The sequence below is a fragment of the Peromyscus leucopus genome, chromosome 8b, assembly GCF_004664715.2.
Source record: "Peromyscus leucopus breed LL Stock chromosome 8b, UCI_PerLeu_2.1, whole genome shotgun sequence".
NCBI lineage: Eukaryota > Metazoa > Chordata > Mammalia > Rodentia > Cricetidae > Peromyscus > Peromyscus leucopus.
In genome coordinates, this window is record NC_051086.1 from 26,008,375 (window position 1) to 26,023,198 (window position 14,824).

A 14,824-nucleotide genomic window follows, 5' to 3' on the forward strand; every position below is an offset into this window, starting at 1 on the left:
TCTACAAACAGTGCGGGAGTAATTAGATATTTAAATAAAATTGTCTTTGCTGTTACTAAGTTAAATAAAGACAGGCTGGGGATGTGGTTCATTTGGTAGAGTGCTTGCCTTGCGTCCACGAAGCCATGGCTTTCCTCCCTGGTATGGTGGCACATACCTTTCATTCCCTGCCCTTACCAAAGCACCGTACTGGCGGGGCTCATAGAAGGGCAGGGAGTTTGGGTCTTGAAACCTGGGCCCCAGCGCCCTGCAGGAAGATGCTGTGGTCATATATACTTTGACTGCAGGAAGGGTGCTGTGTTTGAATGTACTTGGGTTGTGTCTTAATGTGCAACCCTGACCTCTAGAGCCTGTTAATGCTGCACACCATCAAAAACACCAAGACAAACAAGGAAGGCTGAGACCTACAGGCAGAATGCAGACAGCCTGGAACCAAATCTCAAATAAATAGAATCTTGCAAGGATGAGGGACGGGGAGTAACCCCAGCTGACTGCCCAGCCTTTGTTCGAGTGTGTGCCTGCAGCCACCGGTAGAAGAGAAACAGACCCTGACTTCCAGTCACTAAGCTTAACTTCCTCAGAGATGTATGGAGAATTCTGAAACCGTGGATTCTAGGGCTGAACACAAATGCCCATCTATGGCAGATCATTGACGTCTGAGAAGGAAATAGAGAGGGGAAGGAGGGGGCTGGACAGACGGATCAGTGGTTAAGAGCACTGGCCACTCTTCCAGAGGACCCCAGTTTCTGGCCTCTGTAGACACCATATGCTGATGGTGCTGACATGCAGGGAAAATACCCATACAAAATAAAAACAAATCTCTACATCTCTTAAAAAAAATGTCTTCAAAAAAGAAAAGGGAAGCTTTTATTGGTTTAGTTTGTTTCTGAGACAGGGTGTCACTATGTAGTCCAGGCTAGCCTCAAGATCACCTCAGGCTCCTGAGTATTGGACCTACACAGAAGAAGCATGCTGGTGGTGGGATTGTGCTTTGGCTTGAGTGTAGAATGCAGTGTCCCCCTTCCCAAGGCTCATAGGCCAGAAGCTTGGTCCCCAGTGTGACATGGGTGAATGTTTAAAGTGGGTGGTGTACGGGTGGTGGGGAGACAGCTGGGCAGGTAAAACACTGCTCACACATTCACGTGAGAATGAAAAAGCAGAAGGAAATGTCTCTCACTAGCAGAGGGAAGGTCAGATTCTTGGTGCTGTTCCCAAAATTTCCCTAAGTCTACAATGATGTCAGAACAGCCAGTCATATGGCCTAACAGTCACACATCTGACTTCAGAAGATCGAAACTGGGTCAAAATAAAAAGCACTGCTGGGCAGTGGTGGCGCACGCCTTTAATCCCAGAACTCCGTGAGTTCGAGGCCAGTCTGTCTACAGAGCAAGTTCTAGGACAGCAAAAGCTACCAAAGAATCCCTGTCTCGAAAAACCAAATAATTAATAAAGTAAAAAGCACCGTGGATGGCTGGAGATAGGGTCCCGTGGGTAGAGTGCTTACTGAGCATGCCCAGAGCCCTGAGTGCAAGCCCAGCACCATGGAAACCAGACACGGTGGTGCACTCCTGTAATCCTAGAATTTAGGAGTTTAAGTCCATCTTTGGCTACATAGAGCGTTGGAGGCCAGGCTGGTTTACACAAGACCCTGTCTCAGAAAACAAACAAACAAACAAACAAACAAACAAACCACCATGACACAGCCTCAATCTGAAAATCCAAAATGTTTTAAAATCTAAAACTTTCATCCCAAGCATTTCAGGTAAGGAGGTTCTCTCAAAATAAAATTGGGAGTGGGGCGCAAACCACAGTGCAGATGTGGGGATCAGAGGACAATTTGCACCGTGTGGGTCCTGGGGATCAAACTCAGCTCTGTTGGGCTTGGCAGCAAACACATCTTGACCGGCTGGGCCATGTCTCTGGCCCAGGTAAGTGGTTCTCGTCTGTTCTAGACAGTACACCTGAGAGGCTCTGTGCCCAGGTACCCCTTCTAGAGGTAGACAATGTTCATTTGAATATTAGAGGCTCTGACAAGTTCTGCATAAGGAAACCTCTGCAGTTTTGTTAGTTGAAGATTCTCTTTGCCAAGTTCTCTTGGTGTTGAAGTCAGTCTACCCAGGAGTTCACAGGAAGCAGTCGCCCAAGATGCCTAAGGCATCTGTGGTGGCTCCTCTTGGTTGTCAACTACATCTGGAATGAACTAAAACCCAAGTGGCTGGATATACGTGTGAGGGACTTTTCTTAATTAGACATTTGGAGTGGGAAGACCCACCTTTAATCTGGATATTCTGAGGTAGAACGATCCACCTTTAATTCACATCTTTTGAGGTGGGAAGCTCCACCTTTGATCTGGGCCACACCTTCTGCTGGCAGCTGATATAAGGACATGGAAGAAGGAAGCTTGCTCTCTGCCTGCTCGCTCTCACTCTAGGTGGCAATTCCCCTCCTTTACTGGCATTAGAGCATGCTTGTCAAGATAGCCTCGTGGACTGAACAACTACTGGATTCTTGGCCCTTCTGCTGGTAGACAGCCATTATTGGGCTAGCTGGACCACAGCTGGCAAGCCACCCTAATAAATCCCATATATATTCATTCTATCAGCTCTGTCCCTCTAGAGAACCCTGATGATACAGCGTCGCTCAGCTCTCACCTTCTCTGAATGTCATCTTCTGCTTTAGCACACCCCTGAGGCTCAGGACAGAGGGCACTTTTGTCCAGCCAGCCACTGAGTGCTGGGCAAGGCTCCGCAGGCTGAGGACCCAGCCTTCTCGTCTCCCCTCAGATATCCTTAGGAGCAGCTGTGCTGAGTCCTGGTCCAGCAGCACCTTGGAAAACAGCTGTGCCCTGGGAGGAATGTGATGGGGACTGTTACGGTCTTCTGCAGGTCCCCAGCAGGAGGCGCTGTTCTGGGAGAGCTGTGGCGCCTTTGGGAGATGGAATCTTGGTAGGGAAGTGGATCATTGAGGGGTGGGTGGGCCTTGAAGTTTATAGCCTTACCCCACTTCCTGTCCTCCCTGCTGCCTCATCCACCAAGATGTTAGCAAGCAGCTTCCTATTCCTGCCCCGGCTCTGGGCTGCTCCCTCTGTGGTGGGCTGCACCCTCAAACTGTGAGCCAGAGTAACTGCCTCCCACGCTGCTTCTTGCAGCTGTTTTCTTCCAGACCAGGAAAGCAACAAACACAGAGATGGTAAGCACTTGAGGTTCTGGACCTCAAGCAGTGCTCCCGGAAGTCCCGGGGAGAGCCATTGCAGGGTTCTCTACCAGGGCTCCGTGCAAAGGGAGGCAGGGAAGCTGGGCACCCAGACCACAGGCTTTGGAGTCGGGCAAGCCTGGGTTCAAACACTCTCTAGCCGTGTGCCCTCAACACAGAAACTTCTGTCTGTCCAGTAGGGAGTCAGGTGGAAATACTAACCCAGGCAGGGACTAGCCCTTGTGGGACCCTTCTTTTCAAGGGTCTTACCACTTTCCCCACTAAGAGACAAAGAAGGCAGGCCTTGGGATGTGGGTTTTGATTGATAAACTGACTGGAGGACAGGCTGCCGCTTGATGGTCCCCTGCCCTCCCCGGCCCCCAGCCTGGCACACGTCTGGCTGAGTGACGGGTTAGACGAGAGCTGATTGTGTGAAGGCTACAGGCAAACAATCCAGTGGTTCTGTTCTTTGCCCCACTGCCCAGCGCCGTGACAGATCAGTCTTGATGACCACTGCCCCATGCACAGTCACTGCCAAGCGCCTTATCAGACTCCTCACAGGAGCCCTGGGAGGGCTAACCATGCCACAATCCCCACCATCCCGATGAGGAGACAGACATGTGGCAGTAACTGGAGCTCGGATGCTCACGTTTGTGTTTATGCTCATGTTTAAGGTCTGCTCTGTGAGGTGGTTTACAGCTGGATGAACTGGGGACTGCTGAGCTGGGTCGTGGCCCCCAACAGGCACCTCAAGCACCACCCACTTCTTCCTACTTTTCATTTCCCGCCATCTTGTCAGTTGCCTCATGCCTTGATAGATGGGGATAAGGATACAATCAGACAGATGGCTGAGCAACTAGGGTATGGAAGTCCTGGGATCCAGAGGAAGGAATAGCGGTCCTGGGTCCGACCCAGCCCCCAGCCCCAGGTTCTCAACTACGTGGCATCCTGGGTGCTCCATTGAAAGGTCAGAGAGCAGAAAGGTGGGAACTGGGGAGTCCCTGTGACTGTCTGGTGACTTGTTTTCTTCTTTTGGGAAAGAAACCATTTGAGATAGGGTCTCTCTCTGTGGCTCTGCCTGGACTCAAACTCACAATCCTGCCTCGGTTTCAGAGTATATGAGTAGAGGAGTGTGTGAAAAACTAATGCCACCTCCTGCCCTCAGAGCCTTCCTGCCAAGAACGTTACATCAGAGCTGATCCAGGCGGTCTCAAGGATCAGGGGCCTGCGGGGATGGCTACTCCCAAGCGGGAGACTAGCCTCGGTCCCTGGAGGTCCTAAGGCTTTGGGGCACCCAGGGGCCGCTACCTTGCTGGGGTGACCATGGAGGACAGCTGTAGCTGAAGGACTCTGGGGGTGCTGAAGACAGCCTGGTGGAGAGAGACCCTCAAGTCCCAGCCCCAGCGGCTCCTGATGTGTTGCTTGCTGGTGTCCACCTCTAACAGAAGCAGCTCACGGCCGGACACGTGCACAGACAGGGACATGTCCACTCTGCGTTCCTTGTGACGTACTGTGGCAGCCTGTACCTGTAGGAAGGCAGAGAGGGCAGGAAGCTGGAAGGGATGAAGGGTCGGCAGAGGCCTGGGTGAGCATGGCCTCCCTCCAAGAGACACTCAAGCCCGGGGCAACTCCGGGGGCTCCCTGATGACAAATAGGAGAAACCAGGCCAATGTCCCAACCCCAGCCCCTGAGTCTGGGTCCTAACTGATCCTTAGCTCCAGAGCTCACATCAATATTTGACGCAGCAGAGGACACCTAAGCTGGCACATGCCTGTCATCCCAGCACTTAAGACGCTGAGGCAGGAGGATCATGAGTTTGAGGACCCCTGGGCTACAAAGGGAGACCTTGCCTCAAAAAGAGAGACAAGTAGAGAGAAAGGAGGATGACTTAAACTCCCATGTGTAGCTGTGGCCAAGAGCTTCCAGAACATGCCATTGTCCCCTGACTGCCTCCTGCTCCCCAGGGGCCCAGTAGGCTGTACAGTCCCAGACCAGTCAGTGTGGCTCTACATGGGCAAAATTTGGTTCTTAAACCAAATGGTACACACCTATAATCCCAGCACCTGGGGCTTGAGATAGGAGTTATTATTTCAAGTCAGCCTGGGCTATATACCAAGACTCTTAGAAGTGGGGAGGATGCATAAGGTGGGTTTGGTGGTGCATGCCTGTAATCCAGCACTCTGGAGGTAGACACAGGAGGATCCAGAATTCAAGATCATCTTGCACTACATAGTACGCTCAAAGGTTGCTAATCGAACTCTAAAAGATATGCTTAAGAAACAGAAAGGGGTAATAAAGACCCTCCAGAGATAGATTGCACAATGCTTTATTAACTTTAAATTTTTGAATGCTAATGAGAAAGGATGGACAGCTACAGAGAGACATTGGATAATAGAAAAAACTACCAAATTAAATCAGCCTATATACTTTAAAGATGTGTTGACCTCAGAATGGAAACCAAGATATGTGTTACATTGGGGAAGAGGTTTTGCTTTTTTTTCCATAGAAGAAGAAAAGCTAAAGATACCATCAAAATTGATAAAGATTAGATTCAAAGAGAGACCTCTTTATTAGAAGAGGTGATAATTCATCAAACAGTGTGACCATTCAATCTAAACTAACTTATAAGACTAACAAATGCTTTTCATTTGATTAGATATAACTTGCCAAAAGAGAACCTCCCCAAAGTTAGGGTTGGGGCAGGGTTTTGTTTTTGTCTTTCCAGAAGAATGAAGACATTCAGCTAAGGAATCTGAAGACCACTGAACAAATGAGACATCTGAAGAAAAAGGACAAATCATCCAGAGAAAATGTCCCAAGAAAAAGAGTAAATTGGCCTATTAGTATATAACATTTCCAACAAAATAAAATTTCATAAGTCTTCTCAAATGTTTGTCTCTACTGTTCTCTACAGACATATAAATATCATCTCAAAATTTATAAGATTAACATATATATATATATATATATATATTAAAAACTTTTTGCCATGATATTAATGGTCATATAGAGTACTAACTAATTCTAGAAAAGGGTTTCATCTAGTTCCCTATACTAGATGATTTTAGGTTTGAGTCTCTATCAGGCAACTAGGAATTAAGTTTTGGTACTCTGGATGTACATAACAAATTATGGTCCTTTAACCTCTTCAAAATCTGCCATATGATAATTAAAATGTTTAAGTCTGTAGTGAAGGAACTATGACCATTCCTAACAGCAATGTTTGCAGTCTCCAAAAAGAGGATGGGGCCCTACAACAACAATTCCACCTGGACTATGATAACACCACTAAGCTGACAAACACCACCCAAAGATCAGCTTTGGACTACAAACTGCTCAGAACAGTTTCCAGGTGACTAGCTGAGATGGTCCGGCCTCATAGACTGCTCTATCCAGGACTTGAGATAAGCCCTGCATTTTCCCATTACACAGAGACTGGACAGCAAATGATACAGCTACCTCTCCCAGGACAATTATCCCAATTTTTTTCAAGGTCCCCTAAAGATGCCATCACCCTCAGACAGCAGAAAGTAATTTTAAGAACACGATGCCCACATTCCCAAGAGGTGGGGTAGGTGGGTTTTGGTCATTCATTGGGTTATGGATAATTGTCATTGTTTAGGGGGGTTAGTTACAAGTTGTTATTGGTAGCGGTCAGGAAAAAAGCGGAACAAAGGAGACTAGATTCAGAGATTTTGTTCTGAAAAGAAAAAAGGGAGGATATAGAAATGATGGGATGAAAGAGTAGATTATTGAATCCACTTTTAAGCCAAAAAAACAACTACTACTCTTAAATATTTTACATTGGTATGGATTTTTGTATATTAATACAAATTTGAGGTTATTTTTATTATATCATGAATATGTTTCTACTCTTGTTTAAGATATTTTTGTATATTGATACAAATTTAAGATTATTTTTGTTAGAACATACTATACATACATACATTTCTATTCTTGTTCAAGGTATTATACCTATACAACTCATTTAACAATGTAATGTAAATTTCTAGTCCTTGAAAATTATTATTACAAACAATTTAGGATAATAAAAAAATGCAGGTCAGTAGTTAGTCACCTATTACAATCAAACTTGTAGTCGTGTTAGGTATGTTTTCAAGGTCAAATAAATATATTTTAGATAGACAGATGTCTTTAAACACTTCAGAGATCTACAGAATATGGCATTTAAGATGTTTTAATAATATAAGGTCTTTTTGTTATTGTTTTTTATGACAGTGAGACATGTCTGCTCCTGGCAGCACCAATCGACTTCAGAGAAGATGATGAGCACTGAAGAAACTCCATATGGAGTTTACTTTCTTTGTAGCAAAAGTTAGTCACTGGGCAAGAAACTGCCCTTGCCTCAACTGCTGACAGTATGCTGTCCAAAATGGACAAGCAGGACACAAAAGAAAGTGACTGCCGAACCTTGCAAAGACAAGGCAGGACAGTCCTTCAGAATTCCTGCTTCACAGAAAAGTCTGTCAGATTCTAGGCCTATAGGTCAAATATGCCCCAATACTGCAGAGGGACTTTGGGTGACTGTCTAGGCAGCCAGCTGTCTCTATCATTTCTTAGTTTTAGAAGTTGTTTGCTCTGCACTTCCTATTTACTCAGGTAAAATTATATCCTTCTCAGGTCTCTGGTGGAGTTGAAGACTAGATAGTTATAGTTTTCCTTTTTAACAAATTCAGAAAAAGACACTCATAAAAGAGGTGTAAAGTATATAAGGTTGAGAGACAGAAAGAAATAGTTTGTGGGTGGCAATGCAAGTTAAAATAGTGAATTAGATACAACACTTTGGATTCACCAAGATAGGATAGATAATGGAGTATTTTCTCTGAATTTGTTAAATGCAAATGGACTAGACATTGTTAATGTAATTATTGCCTGTATATATTTGTATATAGTTATTATATTTATTGTATATAGTTTTAGTATGCTAGCTAAAACCTTAGCTTTTTATTTAGACAAAAAGGGGGAAATGTTGTGTGATATTTTGATTGTGTTCTGACAAATAAAGCTTGCTTGGAGTCAGAGGGTGGAGTTAGTCAGTAGCTGACCATAGAGTGTGTAGGGCTACAGAGGAGACAGGAAGTGGTAAGGCAGCACTCAGAGAGGATCTCCGCCCTGTAGACTGAGGAACAGAAGAGGTATAAAGCAACTGCTGCTTCTCCTGGTTCTCACCCCAATATTTGACTCCCAATTTTTTTTATTGATAAAGATTAATTAGATTAATGCTTCATGGTAGTTTGAAAGAAAATGCCCCCATAGGGTGTGGCACTATTAGGAGGTGTGGCTTTGTTAGAGTAGGTATGGCCTTGTTGGAGGAAATGTGTCACTGTGGGAGTGGCCTTTGGGGCCTCCTATGTTTAAGCTATGCTCAGTGTGGTACAGAGTTCACTTCCTGTTGTCTGTGGATCCAGATGTAGAACTCTCAGCTCCTCCAGCACCATGTCTGCCTACATGCCGCCATGTCCCACCACAATGATAATGGACTAAACCTTTGAAACTGTAAGCCAGCCCCAATTAAAGGGTTTCCTCTATAAGAGTTACCATGGTCATGATGTCTATTCACAGCAATAGAAACCCTAACTTAAACACCATGGCTTTGCCTAGACAACAACACAGGACAAGGTTAGGAGGAAAATTAGAGTTCTCTCCATGTCTAAGGGAGAAGCCCAAGCCTTCATGCCCCAGAGTTAAAGACCGCTTGGCCTAGGCAAGGCCTGCCATCTGGCCTTGATTCTGCGGGAGCTCAGAGGTCTCCATCCCCTCCTCCTACCCACTCTTCCTGTGAGCAATGAGGAGACACCTGGGAGGCAATTCAAGGTCATCTCACGAGCAATATCCATACCTGTAAGCTGGGTGGGAAGGCAAGGCCGTCTGGAGGATGGAGCTGCAAGAAAAATGCCAAGTGGGAGCTTGATTTGTTCAGCTGGACCAAGACCTATTGGGGTATAGGAAAGGGTATAGGGGTGAGATTCCATTGTCCTTAGTAAGGCGCTGGAGAGCTGGTGTTGGGGTGCTCCTAGCTCCTTTCATGCTGCCCCTGCCTCCTGTTGGACCCTGACCATGAATCCCACACTGTGCTCCTAGCTCCCTGACCATCACCTTGTTGAACCTCACACTGCTCTACCACCCCATTTTCCAGCTGGCAAAACTGAGTCCACAGGCACTAAGTGACTTACCTAAGGTCACACAGCTAGTGAGCATAGGGCTAGGAACTGAACTTGAATGAGCTGGGCACCCACTGGCTTCAGAGCTCCTTGGAGATGGAGACAAGTCTAAGCCACCTGTGGTGGTTAGAATAGGAATGGCCCCCACAGACTCTCATGTTTGAATGTTTGGCCACAGTGAGTGGCACCATTAGGAGGTGTGGCCTTGTTGGAGGAGGTGTCACTGTGGGGGTTGGCTTTCAGGTCTCATGCTCAAGCTATGCCCAGTGTGGTACACAGTCTTCTCTTCTGCTGCCTGTGGGTCCAGAAGTAGAACTCTCAGCTCCTTCTCCAGCACCGTGTCTGCTGCATGCTGCCCTGCTTCCCACTATGATGACAATGGACTGAACCTATGATGTTGTAAGCCCACCGCAATTAAATGTTTTCTTTATAATACTTTCTATGGTCATGGTGTCTCTTGTCAGCAATAAAACCCTAAGACACCACCCATCACCCAGCGGAGGCTGGCATAAGGCAGACACATGGTGTGCACATGGGATGAATGAACGCAGAAATCCACCCACAGCAGCTACTCTAGGGAACTGAATCATGGGTTTCCTCCAAGATGCACAGCTAAACTACATTTCCCAGCCTTCCCCACAGCCAGGTGGGTTTTCCTGAGTTCTGGCCAGGAATATTGGCTGGAGTGATGGTCCTACTGAAAGGCCTGGCCCTCAGAGACACCACGAATTCTCCGCCCTCTCACTGGCACCTGCTTGGATCCTTGAGTAGGTACATGGGGTAAGGCCGCTCTGGGCTTCAGTGGGGGAGGGGGGGCAGGCCCGCTCTGGGCTGCAGTGTGGGTGTGTGGGGCAGGCCCGCTCTGGGCTGCAGTGGGGGGGGGGCAGGCCCGCTCTGGGCTGCAGTGTGTGTGGGGGGCAGGCCCGCTCTGAGCTGCAGTGTGTGGGGGTGGGAGGGGGCAGGCCCGCTCTGGGCTGCAGTGTGGGTGTGTGGGGCAGGCCAGCTCTGGGCTGCAGTGTGGGTGTGTGGGGCTGAGATGCTCTGGGCCGTGGTGTGGTCAGAGAATGAGTGGTCCTGATAAGGCAAACATCTACTCAGGAGACCCATCTGTGCTTCCCACCTAAACAAGGACCAGGCTGCTGGCTTCCCAGGCCACTTTTCCACCCTCTTATCTCCCATCACCTCACACAGGTCCCCTTCTCTGGATGTGGTATTTGGAATGCTTGATTCCCTGTTGGTGGCTGTTTGGGAAGCATTAGGAGGTGTGTCTGTCATGTGGCAGGGGTGGGGTGGGGTGATTACATTTTAAAGCCTCCCTGATATGCACTCTCTGCTTCCTGCTTGAGGATCAAGGTGTTCTTGTGCCATGCCTGTGCTTCACCTTCATGGACTCTAACCTCTGAACCTGTAAGCCAAATTAAATGGTTTCTTTTATAAGTTTCCTTGGTTATGGTGCTTTGTCACAGCATTAGGAACCCTAACAAAGAGACTGGCTGTTTTTATTTTTTGGAGAAAGGTCTCATGTAGCTCAGCCTGACTCCAAACTCTATGTAGTTGAGGATGGACTTGAACCCCTGACCTTCCTGTGGAATTGCAGTTATGAACCATCATGCCTTGGTTATGCTGTGCTGGGGATAGATCCCAGGGCTTCGTGTACACCAGGCAAGTGTTCTACCAACTGAGCCACAGCCCTAGTCCCCTTCAGTGGATTATTAAGACCCTTTCCCTTCCACGGGGGCAGAGTCCTGCCTCTGACCTGGGATGTGGCACTGTGGTTGGTAGCAGCTTGTACACGCACGCTGAAGTCAAATGCTCCTTGTCGAGGCCATGTGAGGTCAAAGCCACCGTTCAAGCGGAGGGTCTAGGGAGACAGCCAAGAGGAATCATGCCCTTCGCTCCTGCAAGTGGTCCTGTTCAGCTCCCCCCGCATACTCCATTTTTTGTTTCGTCTTGTTTTACTTTATTTAGTTTTTTTTGTTTGCTTTGTTTTTAGGAAAAGGTCTCAGGCTGGCAAGATGGCTCAGCAGGTAAAGGCACTCCCCTCCAAACCCGATGACCTGAGCTCTGTCCAAGGGTCCACATAGTGGACGGAGAACTGACTCCTTCAAGTTGTTCTCTGACTGCTACACATTCACAGGGCTGCACGGGCATATTCATATATATGAAAATTTAAAAATTAAAAGTTTAAAAGAAAAGCATTTACATAGCCAGGTTAAACAGTCTCAGGCTTCAGCTAAGGATGACCTCGAACCCTGATCATCCCGATTCACCTCCTGAGTGCTGGGATTACAGGCGTGCACCCCATAGCAGGTTCTCGGGCTCCCCTTGGCAGACACTAGCTAACATTTGCCCAGCCTGGGGACACTCACCTGGGAGGAATGGGTGGCATCCAAAGCCACGCTGTGCCGGATCCCTCTGTGCTGAGAGCTGCCCTGGTGTAAACCCTTCAGATGCAGAATGACTTTCTGGTTGACTTTTAATGTAGCCTTGACCTCACTGTTCTTAGCCTGAGTGTGTGAGAACCAGAGGCATGGAGAGAGGTCACCATCATGTCCACATGCAAAAGAAGCCATGTCAGAAGCCAGAGAGAAAAGCAAGTGGCCCAGAGATTGATGTCCAAAGTGTACTCTAGTCTCCTGCATTCATTTAAAAGGAAGTGGAGCCAGGTGCATGCTGGACCTTCCTGCAGGGCATCACCAGTGCTCTTAGCTAGAGGTGGTGGGTGGGCTTGATGAAGCAATGTTAAAACCCTCCCCATAAAGTGGGGCTCAGTCAGTCTATTTTCTTCACTGCCAGCTTCCTACAGCTTAGATATCAGCACACAAATTAGATATTTGACCTGAGGTGTCAAGGTCAAAGCTGAACTGGAGTGGGAGAAGGGAGCAGCAAGACCCACATCCCAACCCTGGAGCCAGAGGCAACATGGCCTCTGGACAAAGGTGAGTCAGGGATCTGGAGATGGGGGACAGGTTTCCATCTTTGTCTAAATGAGGACCTTATGAGGGACAGCAGGAAGGTCACAGTCAGACACAGAGAGTGTGAACTCCTCGGCTGTCTTTGGAAGGGCCAAGGAGTGCAGGCAGCTTCTGAAGCAGAATGGGGCAGGGGCTTCTTCCAGAGCATCTCTGCAAGGAATCGGTGCTGGCTCACAGTTTTAAGATTCTTTTGCAGGTCTGAGCTCAGGGACTGAAAGACGTTTTAAGTTGCTATATTAGGGGCAATATGTAACCCAACAAGGGGAAACACATAGTTATCAATTATTCACTCAACAACCGTTCAGCAGGTGCCAGAAGCCAGTGATGCCATTGCTGGTTGGTGTCATTTCTACCTGTCTGTACTGACGGAGAACTCCGACTGCCTGCCCAGGACTCATGTGTGATTGTTCACTCTATATAAGCACACATGGTTTATCTTGGAACCAAGATGGCAGGAAAGGAAACAGCCAGGGGAAAGCGTGTGCGACAAATCCTTTCTGTTCTTTTTTGAGTGCAGGGCTAGAACCCAGAACCTAGGCAATCACTCTCCCGTGGAGCTGCCTCCCAGCCAAGGCACAGCTCTGAGCAGAGCAGACAGCAGAAGGACAGTAAATGGAGGCCTCTGCTCCTGGCCAGATGTTGTCAGCTGGGATTTGAGTCTAAGCAGGGCCAGACCTTCTTATTTTTCTTTTCTTATAAACAGCAGAAATCCAGGCTTTGTCTAAAATCTCCCAGTTCTCAAGGCAGGCAGGCCACAAAAACACATGTGTGGCTATGTTTGGCCTGGAGGTCACTCAGCATCTCCGGCTGAGGAACCCATAAAAGCCACCGGGAGCCACCCCTGAAAGTGTCTGACTTGGCATTCTGTACTGTTTCCCCTCGGATGTCACTGGCCAGCATCCGAGGAACCACTGACAGCCCCGCTGACTTATGGGAACTCAAGCCTGGAATCCACTCAGCCCCCACTGCCTGCTTGGCTCCTTCTTCCTTCCTGGAGGAGAGAAGCACTGTTTTATTCCTTGTGCACACAGTAGGTGTTCAGTAAATGCTCGTTGGAGATTGTGGTGATCCCCCTCCCCCAAGAGGGTCAGGAAGAAGAGTCTAAGGAGACCTGGTAAACATGTCGTATGTAATTGGGAGGTTATCAACTGTATTCAAAGATGTGCCCACTGTGTGAAAAGGGACAGGCTGCCCACCTCACAGGAAAGGGAACTGAGGCCCAGGGACACAAACTTGTAATGATATACAGGCAATGTGAGTCTAGAGTGTATGTGAGTCACAAGGGGTTTTAAAAGGGGTTTAAATTTTTTTTAAATTTTATTTTGACACAGGGTCTCACCATATCATCCTGGCTGGTCTGGAATTTGACCAGGTGGGCCTCAAACTCCCAGAGGTCCTCCTGCCTCTGCCTTGTGCTATTTGTGTTTTTAATCGTGTGTCTGTATGTACAAGTTCAGGTGTCTGTGGAGGCAGAGGCGCCGTCACATGCCTGGAGTTAAGGGTGGTGTGGGTACTGGGAACTGAGCTAGGGTCCTCTGAATGAGCAGCAAATGTTCCCAACTGCTGAGCCATCCCTCCAGCCCCACAGAGTGGCATTGGGACACGGTCACATGTACTCACTAAACAATCTCACTGTGCTTTCACACTGAACAGGAGCGTGAAGTCACTGTTCCAGAGTCATGAACCCACAGCCTAAAGGAGACATTGTTAGCTTTGCCGGCTAACAGACTATAAATAGCATAAGCTAACTGAGGTACAGTGACTCCTCAAGCACCACACCCCCTGTGGTGTGGAGAAGTGGGCGAGCTCATGGGAACATTACAGACCCGCAGAGCATCCAAGACTGGCAGAATGGCCATGCAAACCTAAGTGGACATGTCTGTCATATAGACGCTCAAAGCCAAACTGCGAATGCGGGTGAGGGGACGTCTTGCCAGCCTAAGATAAGCTGTGAGGAGCAGGGGGGAGACAAACTCTGTGAGCATCTTGTAAAGACCTCTGTGGCTGCCCAGAGTCTGTAGTGGGGCCTCGGGGCGAGACAGAGAATCCAGGCAGGGAAACATCGCATTTGTCTGGGTCAGAGGTGATAAAACTGAACAGCGACAATTGGGTTGGAAAGGTCACTTACATTGCTCAGATTCCAAGCCTCCAGGCACCCCTCGAGACTCCTGGGGATAGCCTTATCATCAAAGGGGTGGGTCAGGCCTGTGCAGATCTGGGAGAGACATGCATGTGCAGAGGTAAGTGGGTGCCCCGCTTCCAGAGGCCGCTTTCCCTACAGCCCACTCACATAGGGGTGTCCAGCCTGGCAGCCCAGCACCACAGTGTGTAGGATCTCCTCCTGGCCGTTCAGGATAGCCTTGGTCTCCAGGAAGTGACGCTGGCGCTGTTTGTCCACCGTGAAGGTCCCCTGCAAGAGGAGGCTCCGAGGGACCAGGAGGTGCCAGGAGTGCCTGGTGTGGAGAAGAGACAGGC

General features: G+C 48.3%; 1 protein-coding gene across 1 annotated transcript in view; it reads right to left on the reverse strand.

Moving 5' to 3' along the window:
• Nucleotides 1-14,824, reverse strand: part of LOC114695572 — a 111,490-nt gene that overhangs the window by 32,667 nt on the left and 63,999 nt on the right. The window contains exons 32-38 of the mRNA XM_037201164.1: nt 14,640-14,802; nt 14,478-14,564; nt 11,744-11,881; nt 11,131-11,235; nt 9,053-9,145; nt 4,501-4,718; nt 2,652-2,845 (exon numbers count right to left, since the gene is read on the reverse strand). Of these exons, the coding sequence (XP_037057059.1) occupies nt 2,652-2,845; nt 4,501-4,718; nt 9,053-9,145; nt 11,131-11,235; nt 11,744-11,881; nt 14,478-14,564; nt 14,640-14,802 (998 nt within the window). The remainder of the gene's footprint in view (nt 1-2,651; nt 2,846-4,500; nt 4,719-9,052; nt 9,146-11,130; nt 11,236-11,743; nt 11,882-14,477; nt 14,565-14,639; nt 14,803-14,824) is intronic.